This window comes from Mustela nigripes, chromosome 15 (genome assembly GCF_022355385.1).
Source record: "Mustela nigripes isolate SB6536 chromosome 15, MUSNIG.SB6536, whole genome shotgun sequence".
Classification (NCBI taxonomy): domain Eukaryota; kingdom Metazoa; phylum Chordata; class Mammalia; order Carnivora; family Mustelidae; genus Mustela; species Mustela nigripes.
This window is the reverse complement of record NC_081571.1, coordinates 32052424-32066756: the sequence shown is the minus strand read 5'-3', so window position 1 is coordinate 32066756 and position 14333 is coordinate 32052424. Positions and strand designations below refer to the sequence as shown.

The 14333-nt window shown below is 34.8% G+C and overlaps 1 protein-coding gene across 5 annotated transcripts in view; it reads left to right on the top strand.

Moving 5' to 3' along the window:
• Positions 1-14333, top strand: part of NAA16 (N-alpha-acetyltransferase 16, NatA auxiliary subunit) — a 63337-nt gene that overhangs the window by 12082 nt on the left and 36922 nt on the right. For 2 of the 5 annotated variants that reach the window (XM_059377476.1, XM_059377481.1), the window contains 5 exons: positions 320-473; positions 4706-4825; positions 5841-5870; positions 7189-7284; positions 14143-14249. In XM_059377476.1, the coding sequence (XP_059233459.1) occupies positions 320-473; positions 4706-4825; positions 5841-5870; positions 7189-7284; positions 14143-14249 (507 nt within the window). The remainder of the gene's footprint in view (positions 1-319; positions 474-4705; positions 4826-5840; positions 5871-7188; positions 7285-14142; positions 14250-14333) is intronic. The other 3 variants (XM_059377477.1, XM_059377479.1, XM_059377480.1) reach the window with 3 other exon arrangements.

Here is a 14333-nt window from a genome sequence, read left to right as displayed (position 1 = left end):
TTATTTTTGGGTTGTTGGTTGCTAGTATATGGAAGTATAATTGGCTTTTGTATTTTGATCATGTATTCTGTTATCTTGCTAAACTTTTTTATTTTAGTAGTTTTTTACATACTTTTCTATGGGTATAGGATTTGCTGACCTGAATCTTTACTTTGCCATAGGCAGAAATGCCACCTTTTTGTTTATTTTAAAGAATGTGTTATTCAGTCTTCTATTTGTAATTGCTTCTTTTAGCCTGTGTGAATGTCTTTTCTGAGATAGCAATTAAAGATCTATAATTGTTTTGTGTAATTATATAAATAAAATCAATTTTTTTCAGGTTTCTCCCAACAAAATAGACTACGAATATAGTGAACTAATATTATACCAGAATCAAGTGATGAGAGAGGCAGATCTATTTCAGGAATCTTTGGAACATATAGAAACATATGAGAAACAAATATGTGATAAACTTTTGGTGGAAGAAATTAAAGGTAGGTTGACCTGCTTTTTCTTTTTTAGTGGCCTCAATTAAAGAACAAAAACTATATACTTCATTCTTTCCTAACATTTAAATAAGACTTGCTATATAATAAAAATTTTTATTGTTAAGTCATTATTTATTAGGTTGATCCTCATAACAATACTATGTATGGTTGTTACATCCATTTTAGAGTTGAAGGGCTAAGGAATAAAGAGGTTAAGTGACTTGCCCAAAGTCTTATAGCCATGTAAGCTCGGTAGTACTAGATTTGAGTCTAGGGGTTTTGACTCCAGATTCCATTTTCTTAGGCAATATGTTATACTCCTTCATATCCTCTCCCCTCCCCCAAAATGGGTCCATGAAACAAATAAATAAATAACGATGAGAATAGTAAATGATAACACCAAGGTCACCATAAAAGCAAGATTCCTTTATTTTCAATATGGGCTAAGTACTAAGGCAGGATCCTGATAAATAGCTTGTTAAAAATGGGTCAAACACATTTTTTTTTTTAAACAAAGTTTTGTTCATCAGTTACCATTCTCTGAGCAATACTATAATAAAATATCCAACTAAAGTAATAATGAGTTTAAAACTAAAGCTTCATATAGTTGCAGGACTTCTGAAGCTTAATAAAAATAAGAGCTAATGTTTATTTACTTTTCCTTTGTCTCAGAATATGGTAATTGTTTAAACTGTTCTATTTCATTTGATTTTTTAGCACTTCTAACATAGGTAGATTATCCCCATTTTATAGTTTAAACTGTTCTATTTTATTTAATTTTTTAGCACTTCTAACATGGGTAGATTATCCCCATTTTATAGTTGAGGAGACTAAAATTTAAAGAGGTTAAGGACTTTCCCAAAGTCACCCTGCCTTTTAGGTGGTAGAGTTAATTTCTAAACACATCTTCCTGGCTTCAGAGTCCTTACTTTTTTTTTTTTTTTAATTTTATATTTTATTTTATCTTTTAATGGTTTTATTTATTTATTTATTTGTCGGGGAGAGAGAGAGAGAGAGCGTTGCACAGCAGGCAGAGGGAGAAGCAGGCCCCCCACTGAGCAGGGAGCCCGATGCGGGACTTGATCCCAGGACCCTAGGATCATGACCTGAGCCGAAGGCAGATACTTAACCGACTGAGCCACCCAGATGTCCCTATTATTTATTTATTTTTTAAAGTAAACTCTGCACCCAACATGGGGTTTGAACTCATGACCCCAAGATCAAGAGTCACATGCTGTACTGAGTGAGCCAGTCAGTCCCCATACTTTTTTTTTTTATCTAAAATAGTCTTCATTTGTATAGAGCAATTTTAGGTTCACAACAAAATTGAGTGGAGGTATAGAGATTTCACATATACCCTCTGTTGCTGCACATGTAAGGCTTGGGCCATCCCTTGCCCCTGCCATATCAACATCCCCTACGAGAATGGTACATTTGTTACAATTAGTGAGCCCCCACATTGACAGGTAATTACCACCCAGAGTCTACAGTTTACATTAAGGTTCACTCTTGTCTAGGTTCTGAGAAATATCTCCACCATTGTAAAGTCATATAGAGTAGTCTCACTGCCCTAAAAATCCTCTGTGCTATCTGTTTCTTTCTCCTTGCCCCCAGCTCCTGGCTACCACTGATCCTTTTACTATCTCCATAGATGTGCCTTTTCCAGAATGTCATATAGTTGGAATCATGGAGTCTGTAGGTTTTTTAGATTAGCTTTCACTTAGTAATTCAAGATTTCTTCATGTCTTTTTACGAATCTTTACTTTCTCTTTCCCTTTCATGAGTCCTTTCTAACTGCTGTACTCTGCTCTTCCAATTAATGTACTGATTTAATTTTTGTGAATAATACTAATATTGACAACACTTTTAATTTTAATTTTATGTTTATTTTTGTTTATTTTTCCCCAGTTTTTATTTAAATTCCAGTTAGTTAACATACAGTGTAATATTAGTTTCATGTGTAGAATTTAGTGATTCAGCACTCAGTGCTCATCACAAGTGCCCTTCTTAATACCCATCACCCATTTAACCCATCCCCACTCACCTCCTTTCCAGCAAACCTTTCCAGTTTGTTCTCTATTGTTAAGAGTTGGCTTTGTGTTTGCCTGTCTTTTCTCCCCTCTATGTCATCTGTGTTTTTTTTTCAAGTTCCACATATGTGTGAAATCGTACAGTATTTCTTTCTCTGACTAATTTCGCTTAACATAATCATCTCTAGCTCCATCCGTCTCATTGCAGATGGCAAGGTTTCATTCTTTTTCATGGCTGAGTAAAATCATTGTATATATAATATACTACATCTTCTTTATCCATTCTTGAGGCAATGGATGTTTGGACTCTTTCCATAATTTGGCTATTGAACAACACTATTTTTCAAACTGTTGGTAAAATGGGGATAAATAATTTAATGCTCTGGTTTCTTTTTTCTATCACTTATAATTGATAAGAGCAAAGAAAAATGACAATTATTTTCACATTCTGATGTATTATTGCTGTTTCCTGATTAAATATTAGCTTAGGTTGCTTTTTGTCTCTTGTGACATCAATCCAGAATACAGTGATTAAGAAGTAGATATGACGTATGAGATGAATTCTAGTTAAAAAGTCTGCAAATTGTCATGTAACCACATTCATCCATATATTGCTAGTGAGGGTAATTTGGGAGTCTTCATTTTGAATATAAAGCCAGTGCTTCATACTGTTTATAGAGACAAGTTACAGTATTTTTATTTTTTCAGTGAACTGTCAGGCTCAGAGACCTTTGGTATTTACAGATTTATGTCTTTTGTAGTCCTTAGCTTATTAAGATCTTTTTATAAACTTAAAAAATGTTTTTAGAGATTTTCACTAACTTATGTATATGCAGTTGTGCTTACTTATTCTGTATTCCTCTAGTAATAACTTTTGCCTGTGGTGGAAGCAGAATTGAAAAATATGTTTTTGTCTATTTACCTAGGGTAAGCAGGGTAAAAATGGGACTAACCAGCAATTAGTTTTGGAGGAGTGGCATGTTTATAGTTTTTAAATAGCAAACATTCATGTATATTCATTTTTACCAAGCACTGTGCTAAACCCTTTCAATTAATTCATTTATCACAAAGCAAACTGAGGTAGTTGATATTTTATAGGTAAGTGGACATAGGAATTTTGTGTGAGAAAGTGGTAAAACTGGAAATTGCATTTGATTAGTCTTCCTCTAGAGCTTGAGTAATATATATATGTAAATAGTGAAATAATAGTACATAATAACTACTTCAACATATTGTCTCCTCCAAGATGATGAAACCTGAAATAAAACATCTGAAGGACATATCATTGAGATAGATGGGGGAAGGGGAAGTCTTAGCAATAGAAGTTGAGATATATCCTTTTTTGAGAATCTCTCTTTTATCTTGGGTTAAATGTGCTTTACTTTATATCTGATTAGTTTAGATACTCATTTCTCATACCTGCTTTTTTTTTTTTAATGATTTATTTGTTTATTTGAGAGAGAGAGTGGGAGAACGTGCGTGTGCATGCATTAGCAGGGTGAGGGGCAGTGGGAGAGGGAGAGAGAGAGAATCTTCAGCAAATTCCCTGTGGGGAGTCAGGTCAGCCACTCAACCAACTGAGCCCCTCAAAGCCCCTCCCATGCCTACTTTCAATTAGTGTGGTTTAGTAAAAGGATTTGAACCTTAGGGGCGACCCACATGTGAACCTGGTTTATGTGGTTTCTTGCTGTGAAGTGGTACTTAGTGTTTTAAGTGAGTTAATCTCCAATTTTAGTGACATTGAAAGGGAGCTAAGAGAACTGAATGGAGAATTGTTTAATAAATGATTTGATCAGGTAGAGTACATTCAAATCTAGCAGTAGGAATGTAGGGATGTTTCATTAGAATTATTTACCAGTCTATAGAGGGAGTCTTTAATTATCTTAAAGGATATATAAAAATGTGCACAATACAAATATTTTGACTAAGAATTTAAATATCCTGTGTGTATTTTTGGGATGTAGAGGGGAGCCAGAAATGAATGTTAGTATAATAGAATGTTATATAGAATGAAGGTTCATTTCTGAAGTCAAGCTGTGAATTAATCTGTGTTGAGTTGGATAAACTGCAGCATGCCCCAAAGGGAAGCGTGTGCGGTTCTGTTTTTCATAAACATCTATTATGCTAATAATGCTTAGTGAAGTTTATGAGATCAGAAGGGTATTTAATGTTTAAGTAAAATGAATGTGAATTTAAACTTAATTTTAGGGGAAATGCTGTTGAAATTGGGAAGATTAAAAGAAGCCAGTGAAGTATTCAAAAACTTGATTGATCGGAATGCAGAAAATTGGTGTTATTATGAAGGCTTGGAAAAAGCTCTGCAACTTAGTATGTAATGATTTTTCTCCTCTATGTAATCTTAACTAGTGTTTGAAGTAAATGTGCAGTTGTAATAATATTTGAAGACAAATATTTTTAGCCTTAGCATTTATTTTTCCATTTAGGAAAATTATAGGTTAAACATGGCAGTGAAGAGGAATTTAGATGTTTATTTATATGTAAGTGATAAATGCTCACAGATAATTTTAAGTTCCTTAACCTATTAAAATGTTACCAATTTAGACTAACCAGAAAGCCGGGGAAGAAAACAAGCATTCCCTTTCTGGGAAGTTTAATATTTTTTAAAGAATTAGAGGTTTGTTACCCTCAGCCTCTAAGTGTGAGGATTAGGCCAAAGAAATTTTGCTGAGGGTACATACTGTACAGCATCGATATGAAAATTATTTTCTTAATTTCAAACTAGCTTAATTTGTGTAGAGCAAAATTTTACATATTTTCTTTTCAAATTAGGTGACCTATCCTTTTTAGAAATCTATAGTATTTTTCCAAATCTTCCTTAATATTCTCATAATTAAATGTTAAGAGCAGTTAATACGCCTAGTAGATTTACTCATGGATAAATACATGGCTGAAATAATTATGAAAATATGGCTCAAGGGGGTTAAAAAATATGGTAAAAATAGGTAGCTATTCATAATCATTTATAGAAAATTTATTTTACCCTAATCACTGTTACAAATTAATCCAGGTTTTCTATGTGTTTAAAATTTAATATCATGAATAATTAATTTTCTTCCTTAAATTGTTTTTACAAAAAGGATGAAAATTAAAATATTAATTAGATCATTAATTTGTGTCTTTAAAAATCAGGACAAAAGTCATAATATATTTGAAGGTTGGAAAGGTGAGATAACTGATGTTTTTCTTTATCAGTTACTGACATGTAGTTAATATTAGAGATATTTAAATGTTTAGTATAATGAATATATGTTCCATGTCAATATCCACGCTTACTCTCAAATATATTGATTACAAAACTAATTACATTACTTTATCTTTTTAGGTTCCTCCTTGGGACCTTCTCTCCCCCATGGTAAGTTCTGGAGCTCCAACTTGTGACTTCAAGTAGGGCATTGAAATGGTTTGGTTTTGTCTTAATTTTACTACAGTTATAAGACGTATTATATCTGGGATAGTGGAGAAAAATTTTTTAATACTCTTTAGGCATAAATATGAGACCTGCTTTTTAAAAATAATGCAGCAAATAGACTTCATGTAAATTTTAGTATAAGGATTCTTGATATTTCTTGAAGTCTCCAAGTTGTTAACAGAATATGGAAATTATCTTTCTTATATCCCAGGTTTTGAATCCCAGCACATTGGAGCTCCAAAACATACTAATGGGGGAAGGAAAGAGTCTAAACAAAATCAAACATTACTTTTTAAAGTATCGTATTTATAATCTTGATAGTGAACACTACATTTAGTACAGAGATACCTTGATCGCCAGTACCAGGGGTTCTTCTTAAAATAATATTTCTGTTTTCTGAATGAAAATCAATTCAAAACCTTACAGTTTAAAATCAGGTTTGTTTGCTTTTTCTTTAAATTCTCCTGTAAATTTTCCTTATATGAAAAAAAAATCTGTCTTTGAAAATTATGCAGGATATTATTTTCGAATAACAAAGTAGACCCAGATCCTACTTTGCAGATTGTTGCTGCAGAGTAACATGTAGTTTATATTGAGTACTATAAAATTAGGTTTGTTGTGGGAGGGAAGACCACTTAATGTTAGAACTATTTTTTATATCATTGTATTTACAGGGAGAAATAATTGCCACTTTAAACAGTCTATACTAATAGGGTTCTTTTTAATGGATTTTCATTGAAGATTTTAAATGTCAAAACTACCTTAAAAATTTAGTTCATCTTTTAAACTATAAAACATTTACACTCATGATACTGAAACGGTTGCTTTTTAAAACTTAATCAGTAGTGCTTGCTTTGGCAGCACATATGTTAAAGCCTAACCAGTAAGCATTTACAGCCTTTTTTGGCGTGTGTGTAGGCCTCACTGAATTAGAGAATTTGTGTGAGAAAAGTTAGAAAGGAGCACTTTGTTTTTCACGGGTTGTGTGCTAAGGAATATAAGAGAAGTGCTGTGTACCTTGAGTCTGTGTGTCTTGTATGCGTCTGATTTGAGTTGGATGTAGAATCTGTTGTGATGAAGTTTTGGATTTCTCTGGAGATTGGGTTTAAAATGTGTTTTGCTGATCCTATTATTTCACCACCAGAGTTTTTTAATATTAACAATGCAGTCTTTCTTTATTACAGTTTTTAAAGTTTATTAGCATTTTATCATAGATAAAAGTTCTGATGCTTTGAATCTCACACGTATTTACTGATAATAGGCACTTTAGAAGAGAGGCTTCAAATTTATGAAGAAATTAGTAAGCAGCACCCCAGAGCAATTTCACCTAGAAGATTACCTTTGAATCTTGCCCCAGGTAATATTAGGATATCTTTTGTAACACTAATAATTATCTGTTATTCAACATCATTCACATTAAAAAAAATTTGTTTCTGGTACAGAGTTTACTTTACATATACACATGTCTTGGGAGTGGGACTGATCAGTTACAAACTTATTCATGTGGTAATAAGTGTGTGTAGCATATAGCTGTATGTTGCTTTCAAGTATCAGAAGTTATCTGTATAAGATTATTTTTCTTATGTGACTTTAAATATTAAACACCAGATTTAGAAGATAAATTAAGTTCTCTAGAATTGATAACAAATTTTATGTGAGGTATTGTGATTTAAGTGGTAGAAGTTTTGAAGTTTTAGGTTTTCTTTTTGAGCATATATTCAGAGAAGGCGTGGTGAGCCCTTTGTGCCCACCACAGTGTTGAAGAACATCGCCATTCGCTGTGAAGGCCCTCTCTCCTCAAAGTTGTCCACTTTCCTGAAATTTGCCTGTGTCACGCTTTTGTTTTTAGAGAGCTCTGTGTATTTTGTATCTCTAGAAAACAGATACCCCCCACTTTTGTACTTGTGTAAATCAGAGCACTGTGGTATATATTGTGACTTGCATTTATCGAACAGCAGTATGTTCACGACCTTGATCCAAGTCCTGCATGCAGTTGAACTCCTTCACTTCGGGGCTGTAGAGGAGGTAAAAGTGTATTAGTTCTTCGGATAATTAATATCTTTGTTGATGATTTTATAGAAAATTGTGCCTTTTTCTTAGAGTTGTCTCTATTTTTACTTGAAAATGCTATAGATCACTATTTATTGGGACTTCTCACATGTCTTTTGACATAAGTCAGACCTTGGAAAACTAAACAACTTTAATAAATGAAAAGACCGGGAGGGAGACCAACTATAAGTGACTCTTAACCTCACAAAACAAACTGAGGGTTGCTGGGGGTAAGGGGGTAGGGAGAGGGTGGTGGGGTTATGGACATTGGAGAGGGTATGTGCTGTGGTGAGTGCTGTGAAGTGTGTAAACCTGGCAATTCACAGACCTGTACCCCTGGGGATAAAAATACATTATATGTTTATAAAAAAATAATAAATTAAAAAATTAAAAAAAAATCTATTCCAGGCATGGGGTGAGGAGGTGGTTTATTTTCTAATGAGTTTTCATTTATAGTGGAAATATTTGTTTAAATAATTGGGTTATAATTTTCTTTATCAAAAGATACATGGAAATTAAAAAGTTTTTTAGTTGACTGACTTTAAAAATATATCAAGTACCTGTTAGAAGTGTATTTTATTAGACAGTCGGTACGAGTTCATTGTAAACAGTTTATTTTCCACTAGTACATCTCAGATGATAAGTAGTAGTCTTCTGATGCTCCCATTTTTGTTGTGGCTTTATGAAATATTGAAAGCAGATTTCCCTGATGTTTTTCAGGGAACATTAAGCTCAAGTGGGCAGTATCAGGCTCAGTGGGGAGGGTGACTTACTTGCTGAGATATTCTTTAGGCAGGTGAGTTGGGGAAGCTGGGTTGAACCCAGCAATCAGGTTTCTGTGGGACTTGTTAGAACTTTCATACATGCATTGTGAATTTCTGAGATGCGAGGAGGAGCATTCCCATAGTAAAAGTGTTTTGTTGAAGATGCTTGGCCCCATGTTTCTATATGTCTTTTTTTAACTAACAGCATTTGAAATATAATTCGCATACCATAAAATTCACTTTTTAAAGTATGCAGCTCAGTGTTTTAGTGTATTCATGGAATTGTGCAACCATTATCACTATCTGGTTTCAGAAAATTTTCACCATTCCCAAAAGAAACCTCATACTCCTAGTGGTTACTCCCTGACCTCCTAGTACCAGGCAGCCACTAATCTACTTCCTTTGCCTGCATTTGCCTCTTTGGGACATTTCATATAAGTGGAATCATACCATATGTGGCCTTTGGTGTCTGGCTTCTTTTTTTTAGTAAGTCTCAATGTGTGTCTTATGTCACATTGTGAGTGGGGATATTCTTTTAGTTTGGAACTTTGAAATGCATTCATTGGCCTCTTAGAAAAGAAAGAAGACTCACTTAACTTTAAGATTATTATTATTATTTTTAAAGATTTTATTAATCCATTTGACAGAGAAAAAGAGATCACAAGTAGGCAGAGAGGCAGGCAGAAAGGGGAAGCAAGCTCCTTGCTGAGTAGAGAGCCTGATGCGGGGCTCGATGCGGGGCTCGATGCAGGCCTCTATCCCAGGTTCCGAGATCATGACCTGAGCCGAAGGCAGAGGCTTAACCCACTGAGCCATCCAGGTGCCTCTCTAAGATGATTGCTAACAAGATATCTTAGGCCTGTTTTTCCTTTATGGAACATGGGGCTTCAACTTTACAGTTCCTCAGTTCTTTTCACAGTTCATAAAGTTTGCCAAAAGCTCATAGTGCATGATACGGAATACAGTTTTACTGAAAGGCAGCTTGGAACCAACTGTGGATTGTAAAGTGTGATTTAGGTTTTTGTGGCCATATCCTGGACTCTCTGGGATTCTGTCTTTGAAATGCTAAAGGAGTCTTTATACAAGATGGGACTCAGTTGAAGGGTCTTAGGGCATGGGCTTAAAAGTCAACGTCACTGTGAGGTTCTAACACGTATGGATTTACAAAGCTCCAGTGAGCATAAATAAAATCCTACAGATACCTCATTGTACCTGGGCAGAAATTGAATCCTTCGTGGTGTTCTGCCTGTCTAGAAATATTTTTATGTATAATAAGAAGGGTATTTGACATTATCAAAAGCAGTAAGATTTTTGTTTAAGAAACATCATGGAACTTGAGAATGTAAGGTGAAAGTTTTGAAAAGAGTTTTCAGTTTTGAGGTAAAAAGGCTTAAAACTGGGACGCCTGGGTGGTTCAGTTAAGCAACTGCCTTTGGCTCAGGTCATGATTCCAGGGTCCTGGGATTGAGCCCCCAATCAGGCTCCCTGCTCAGTGAGGAGCCTGCTTCTCCCTCTTCCTCTGCTGCTCTGCCTGCTTGTGTCTCTCACTCTCTCTGTCCAATAAATAAAATCTAAAAAAAAAAAGGGGGGCTTAGAACTATCGAGTAGCGAACACAGAAGTCCTAGGTAGATTTTCCAACAGCCTAAAATATTAAGCACTGTGAAAATAATGCAGGAATGTAGCTACTTTTCCAAAGAAGTAGTTTTAATTCATCATTTTCTATTCTGTTATACAGGTGAGAGGGAAGGAGATGATTCCAGACTATTAAATACAAAGTTCTCATCAAATTTTGCTCCATTCTTCTTTATTGGGTTATTTATTATTGAGGTGTAATTACACATAATATTATATAAATTTAAGGTGTTCAACTGTTGATTTGATACATTATAATATTATCATTGTGGTATGATAGTATGTTAGCTTACATCTCCACTAGGTCACATAATTATCATTTCTTTTTTATCGTGAGAGCATTCTCCGTTATTTAGAATAAATTCCCAGTGAATCAGCTAGTCTTATCTTGCTGATTGTGCTAATTATTTCAGCATTGGATTTTGAGACAGCAGTTTTTACTTGAATCCACACTTATCATCCAGAGAAGAATTAGCATAGCATCTGTGTAGACAGATGACCTGTTTGGTAAGCTGTAATGCTAACAGGCACTAATTAGTGATGGTCTTTTTTTTCCCCCTAAAGGAAAGTCTGGTGGGGTTGGGAGTTACTAAAAATTATTTTTAAATAACTAGGAAGAAGAGAGATAGATTGTTTTTGTGGAAGGGTTTTTTTTATGCGTAAAGAAAGTGCTTAGGAGATGGATAATGGTAACTAATTTTGGAATAGAGCATTTGATGGAGCATTTGAGTAGCATTTGAGGAGCATTATTATAGTTTCAGATAAAAGATTATAAAAAGTTTTTTTTTTTTTTAAGATTTTTATTTATTTGACAGACAGAGATCACAAGTAGGCAGAGAGGCAGGCAGAGGGAGAAGAGGAAGCAGGGTTCCTGCTGAGCAGAGAGCCCAACGCGGGGCTATATCATGGGACCCTGGGATCATGACCTGAGCCAAAGGCAGAGGCTTAACCCACTGAACCACACACGTGCCCCTATATAAAGGTTTTTAAGTGCAAAGTTTTTTTCCTGTTTATCCCCTACCTACCAAGTTTACTTCTCTAGAGGCTCCCATTGTTAACAGTAGGTAGTGTATTCTTGCGTAAATATATTGTGCATATAGAAGCACAACTGTACTAGGTAGGGGTTCGTGTATAGCTTTCCTTCTTTCTCCCTCTTCTGTACAAAAGTAGTAATAGCATAGATAGCTGTGCACTTGATTTTCTCTTCTATATCTGTGCTTAAATTCACACAGAAAGAGCTCCCTCCTTCCTTCTCATAGCTGCTCAGTCTAAATAACAGTTTAATGGGAGATGAGGCTTTCGATATTATGGATAATCAAGAGTTGAGTATATGTTCTTTTAACTCCAATCTGCCAGGGTGGTCTGAATTGACTGAGAAAGTTAACCAAGAAGAGGAGTTGAGAATAGCCTCTGACATGAAGATAAAATGCTTTTTTTTTCTCAGTGGATGTCAGCAAATTTGAAGAAGACCTCTTTTTTTTTTTTTAAGATTTAATTTAATTTATTTATTTGAGAGAGAGTGAGAGAGCAAGCACGAGCAGAGGGGAGGAGCAGAGGGAGAAGCAGACTTCCCATTGAGCAGAGAGCTCAATTCCGAGATCATGACCAGAGCTGAAGGCAGATACTAAACCTCCTGAGCCACCCAGGCTCCCCTGGAAAAGATTATTAACTACAGAAATATAGTAGCTGTCGGATATCAAGGCCTATAATGGTAGACAGCATTTATTGAGTGGTTGCTGTATGCTGTATACTCTGTTTACTGCTATATATTTACCTGGTTGGAGCCATCTGGGAGCACTCTTGAGCCTGCTGGCATTGTTGCCTTCACCTGCAGTGGGGAAAGTGAGGACTTCAGTGGACAGGTTATTTGCTCAAGGTCACACACAAAGGAGGTGGAAGAATGCACATTTCTCTAAGTACCTGCATCTTACTGTCCACCACAATATTGTTAACTTTTACCTTATATCAAAGAAAGTGCTGGAAAGACTTGATCTCCGAAACTACTTTTGAGTTTTAAAGAAGTAATGATGTGTCTTTAACCCAGAGTGAAATTTTGTGTTGTTTTGGTAATCTGATTTTCAAAACACTTATACTTTGTATATGATCTAATAAAAAAGATTAGAGATGATCTGAAAATGAAAACAGTCTGTATAGTGACTTGAGTTAACAAATGTCAAACATGTTTTTATATTTGATAAATGTTCCTTTTCCTCAATAAAATTTAAATATCTCTTTCAAATTTTTGTGACATATAATTATATTGAGTATGCATATTTTGTTCAATATAGTCAGTCATAACAAATAAACACTTTGGGTTGTTGACATTTTTTTGGTCGAGTGTTGATTCATAATGAAACCATAGAGGTAGTTTCAGTAGTTTTACTTAAGGTTAAGCCATTTATGACATGTATATCTTTTTTTCTTTTTTTTTTAAATGAGTGAGCAAATCCATGTCCCTGTATATTAACTGTTCCAGTCAAAAAAGTTAAAGCTTTGGGCGCCTGGGTGGCTCAGTGGGTTAAGCCGCTGCCTTTGGCTCAGGTCATGATCTTGGGGTCCTGGGATCGAGTCCCGCATCGGGCTCTCTGCTCGGCAGAGGGCCTGCTTCCCTTTCTCTCTGTCTGCCTGCCTCTCTGTCTACTTGTGATCTCCCTCTGTCAAATAAATAAATAAAATCTTTTTAAAAAAAAAAGTTAAAGCTTTAAGTGAGTTAAAGACTTTGTGTTGTATTTTTTTTAAAGATTTTATTTATTTATTTGACAGAGAGAGAGATCACAAATAGGCAGAGAGGCAGGCAGAGAGAGAGGGGGAAGCAGGCTCCCTGCTGAGCAGAGAGCCCAGTATGGGGCTCAATCCCACGACCATGAGATCTTGACCTGAGCTGAAGGCAGAGACTTAACCCATTGAGCCACCCAGGCACCCCTTGTGTTGTATTTAAAATGAAAATTTTTCTAATTTTTTCTGCTTCTAAAAAGTGATGATGAGTTTTTTTTTTTTAGGGTCTAACTATAATAGAATTATTTACTTGATGTTGCAAATAGGGTATTTAATTCTAATGATAAAATGCTCTGGGGCTCAGTCTAATGTCTAACAAAAGTTTATTTTGCTTATTATCCATCTTGCCCACTCGAATGTTAAGTTCCATGAGAGCAGAATTTTTTTTTTTTTAATTGTTTTAATCACAGCTATATCCCTAATACCTAGAATAGTGCCTGGCACATGGTGGGTCCTTGAAATATGATTGTGGAATGAATGTTGAAGTAAAGCACTTGTTCATTTGGAAAACATACTCAAATTCTGCTTTAGTGTTTAAAAAGATAGTTTGGCTGCTAATTGAATATGGCTGGTTACAGTAGGATCTTTTTATAGTCTGCAGAGTACTTTCTGAGATATCTGCAGATGAGGACCGAGTCTGCTGGTTAGTCAGATTAGGAAAGAGACTTGCTATAGGAACCGTATTCAGGATGGTTAGTAAGAAACTTTTTTCACTCTACTTAAAGCTCCATAATGATTTTCTTTACTTACCTTTTGAAGTGTTCTTTGAAGATATTTCAAACAGGATCTAGGGAAAAGTATAGTTGCCAACTAAGATAACTTAGTGTTATCCTTTTTTGGTGGTTAAGAGTCAAGCAACAATGCTGACAGACTTTTGGGTTTAAAAATAGGATGGGGGTCATTGTTTTTGAGGGAGCTATATTTTAATTTGTAAAATCATTTTGAGAACTGTTTGCGTCAATTGAAGTATAACAAAGTACACTTTTGTTTCTAGGTGAAAAATTTAGAGAACTAATGGATAAGTTCCTGAGGGTTAACTTCAGTAAAGGCTGTCCACCCTTGTTTACTACTTTGAAATCTTTATATTACAATACAGAAAAGGTAAAATTTGGTCTTTATTCAGTTTTGCTATAATCTTTTTACTAACTTATTATAGAAAGATTTCCATGTAAATAATATGCTATG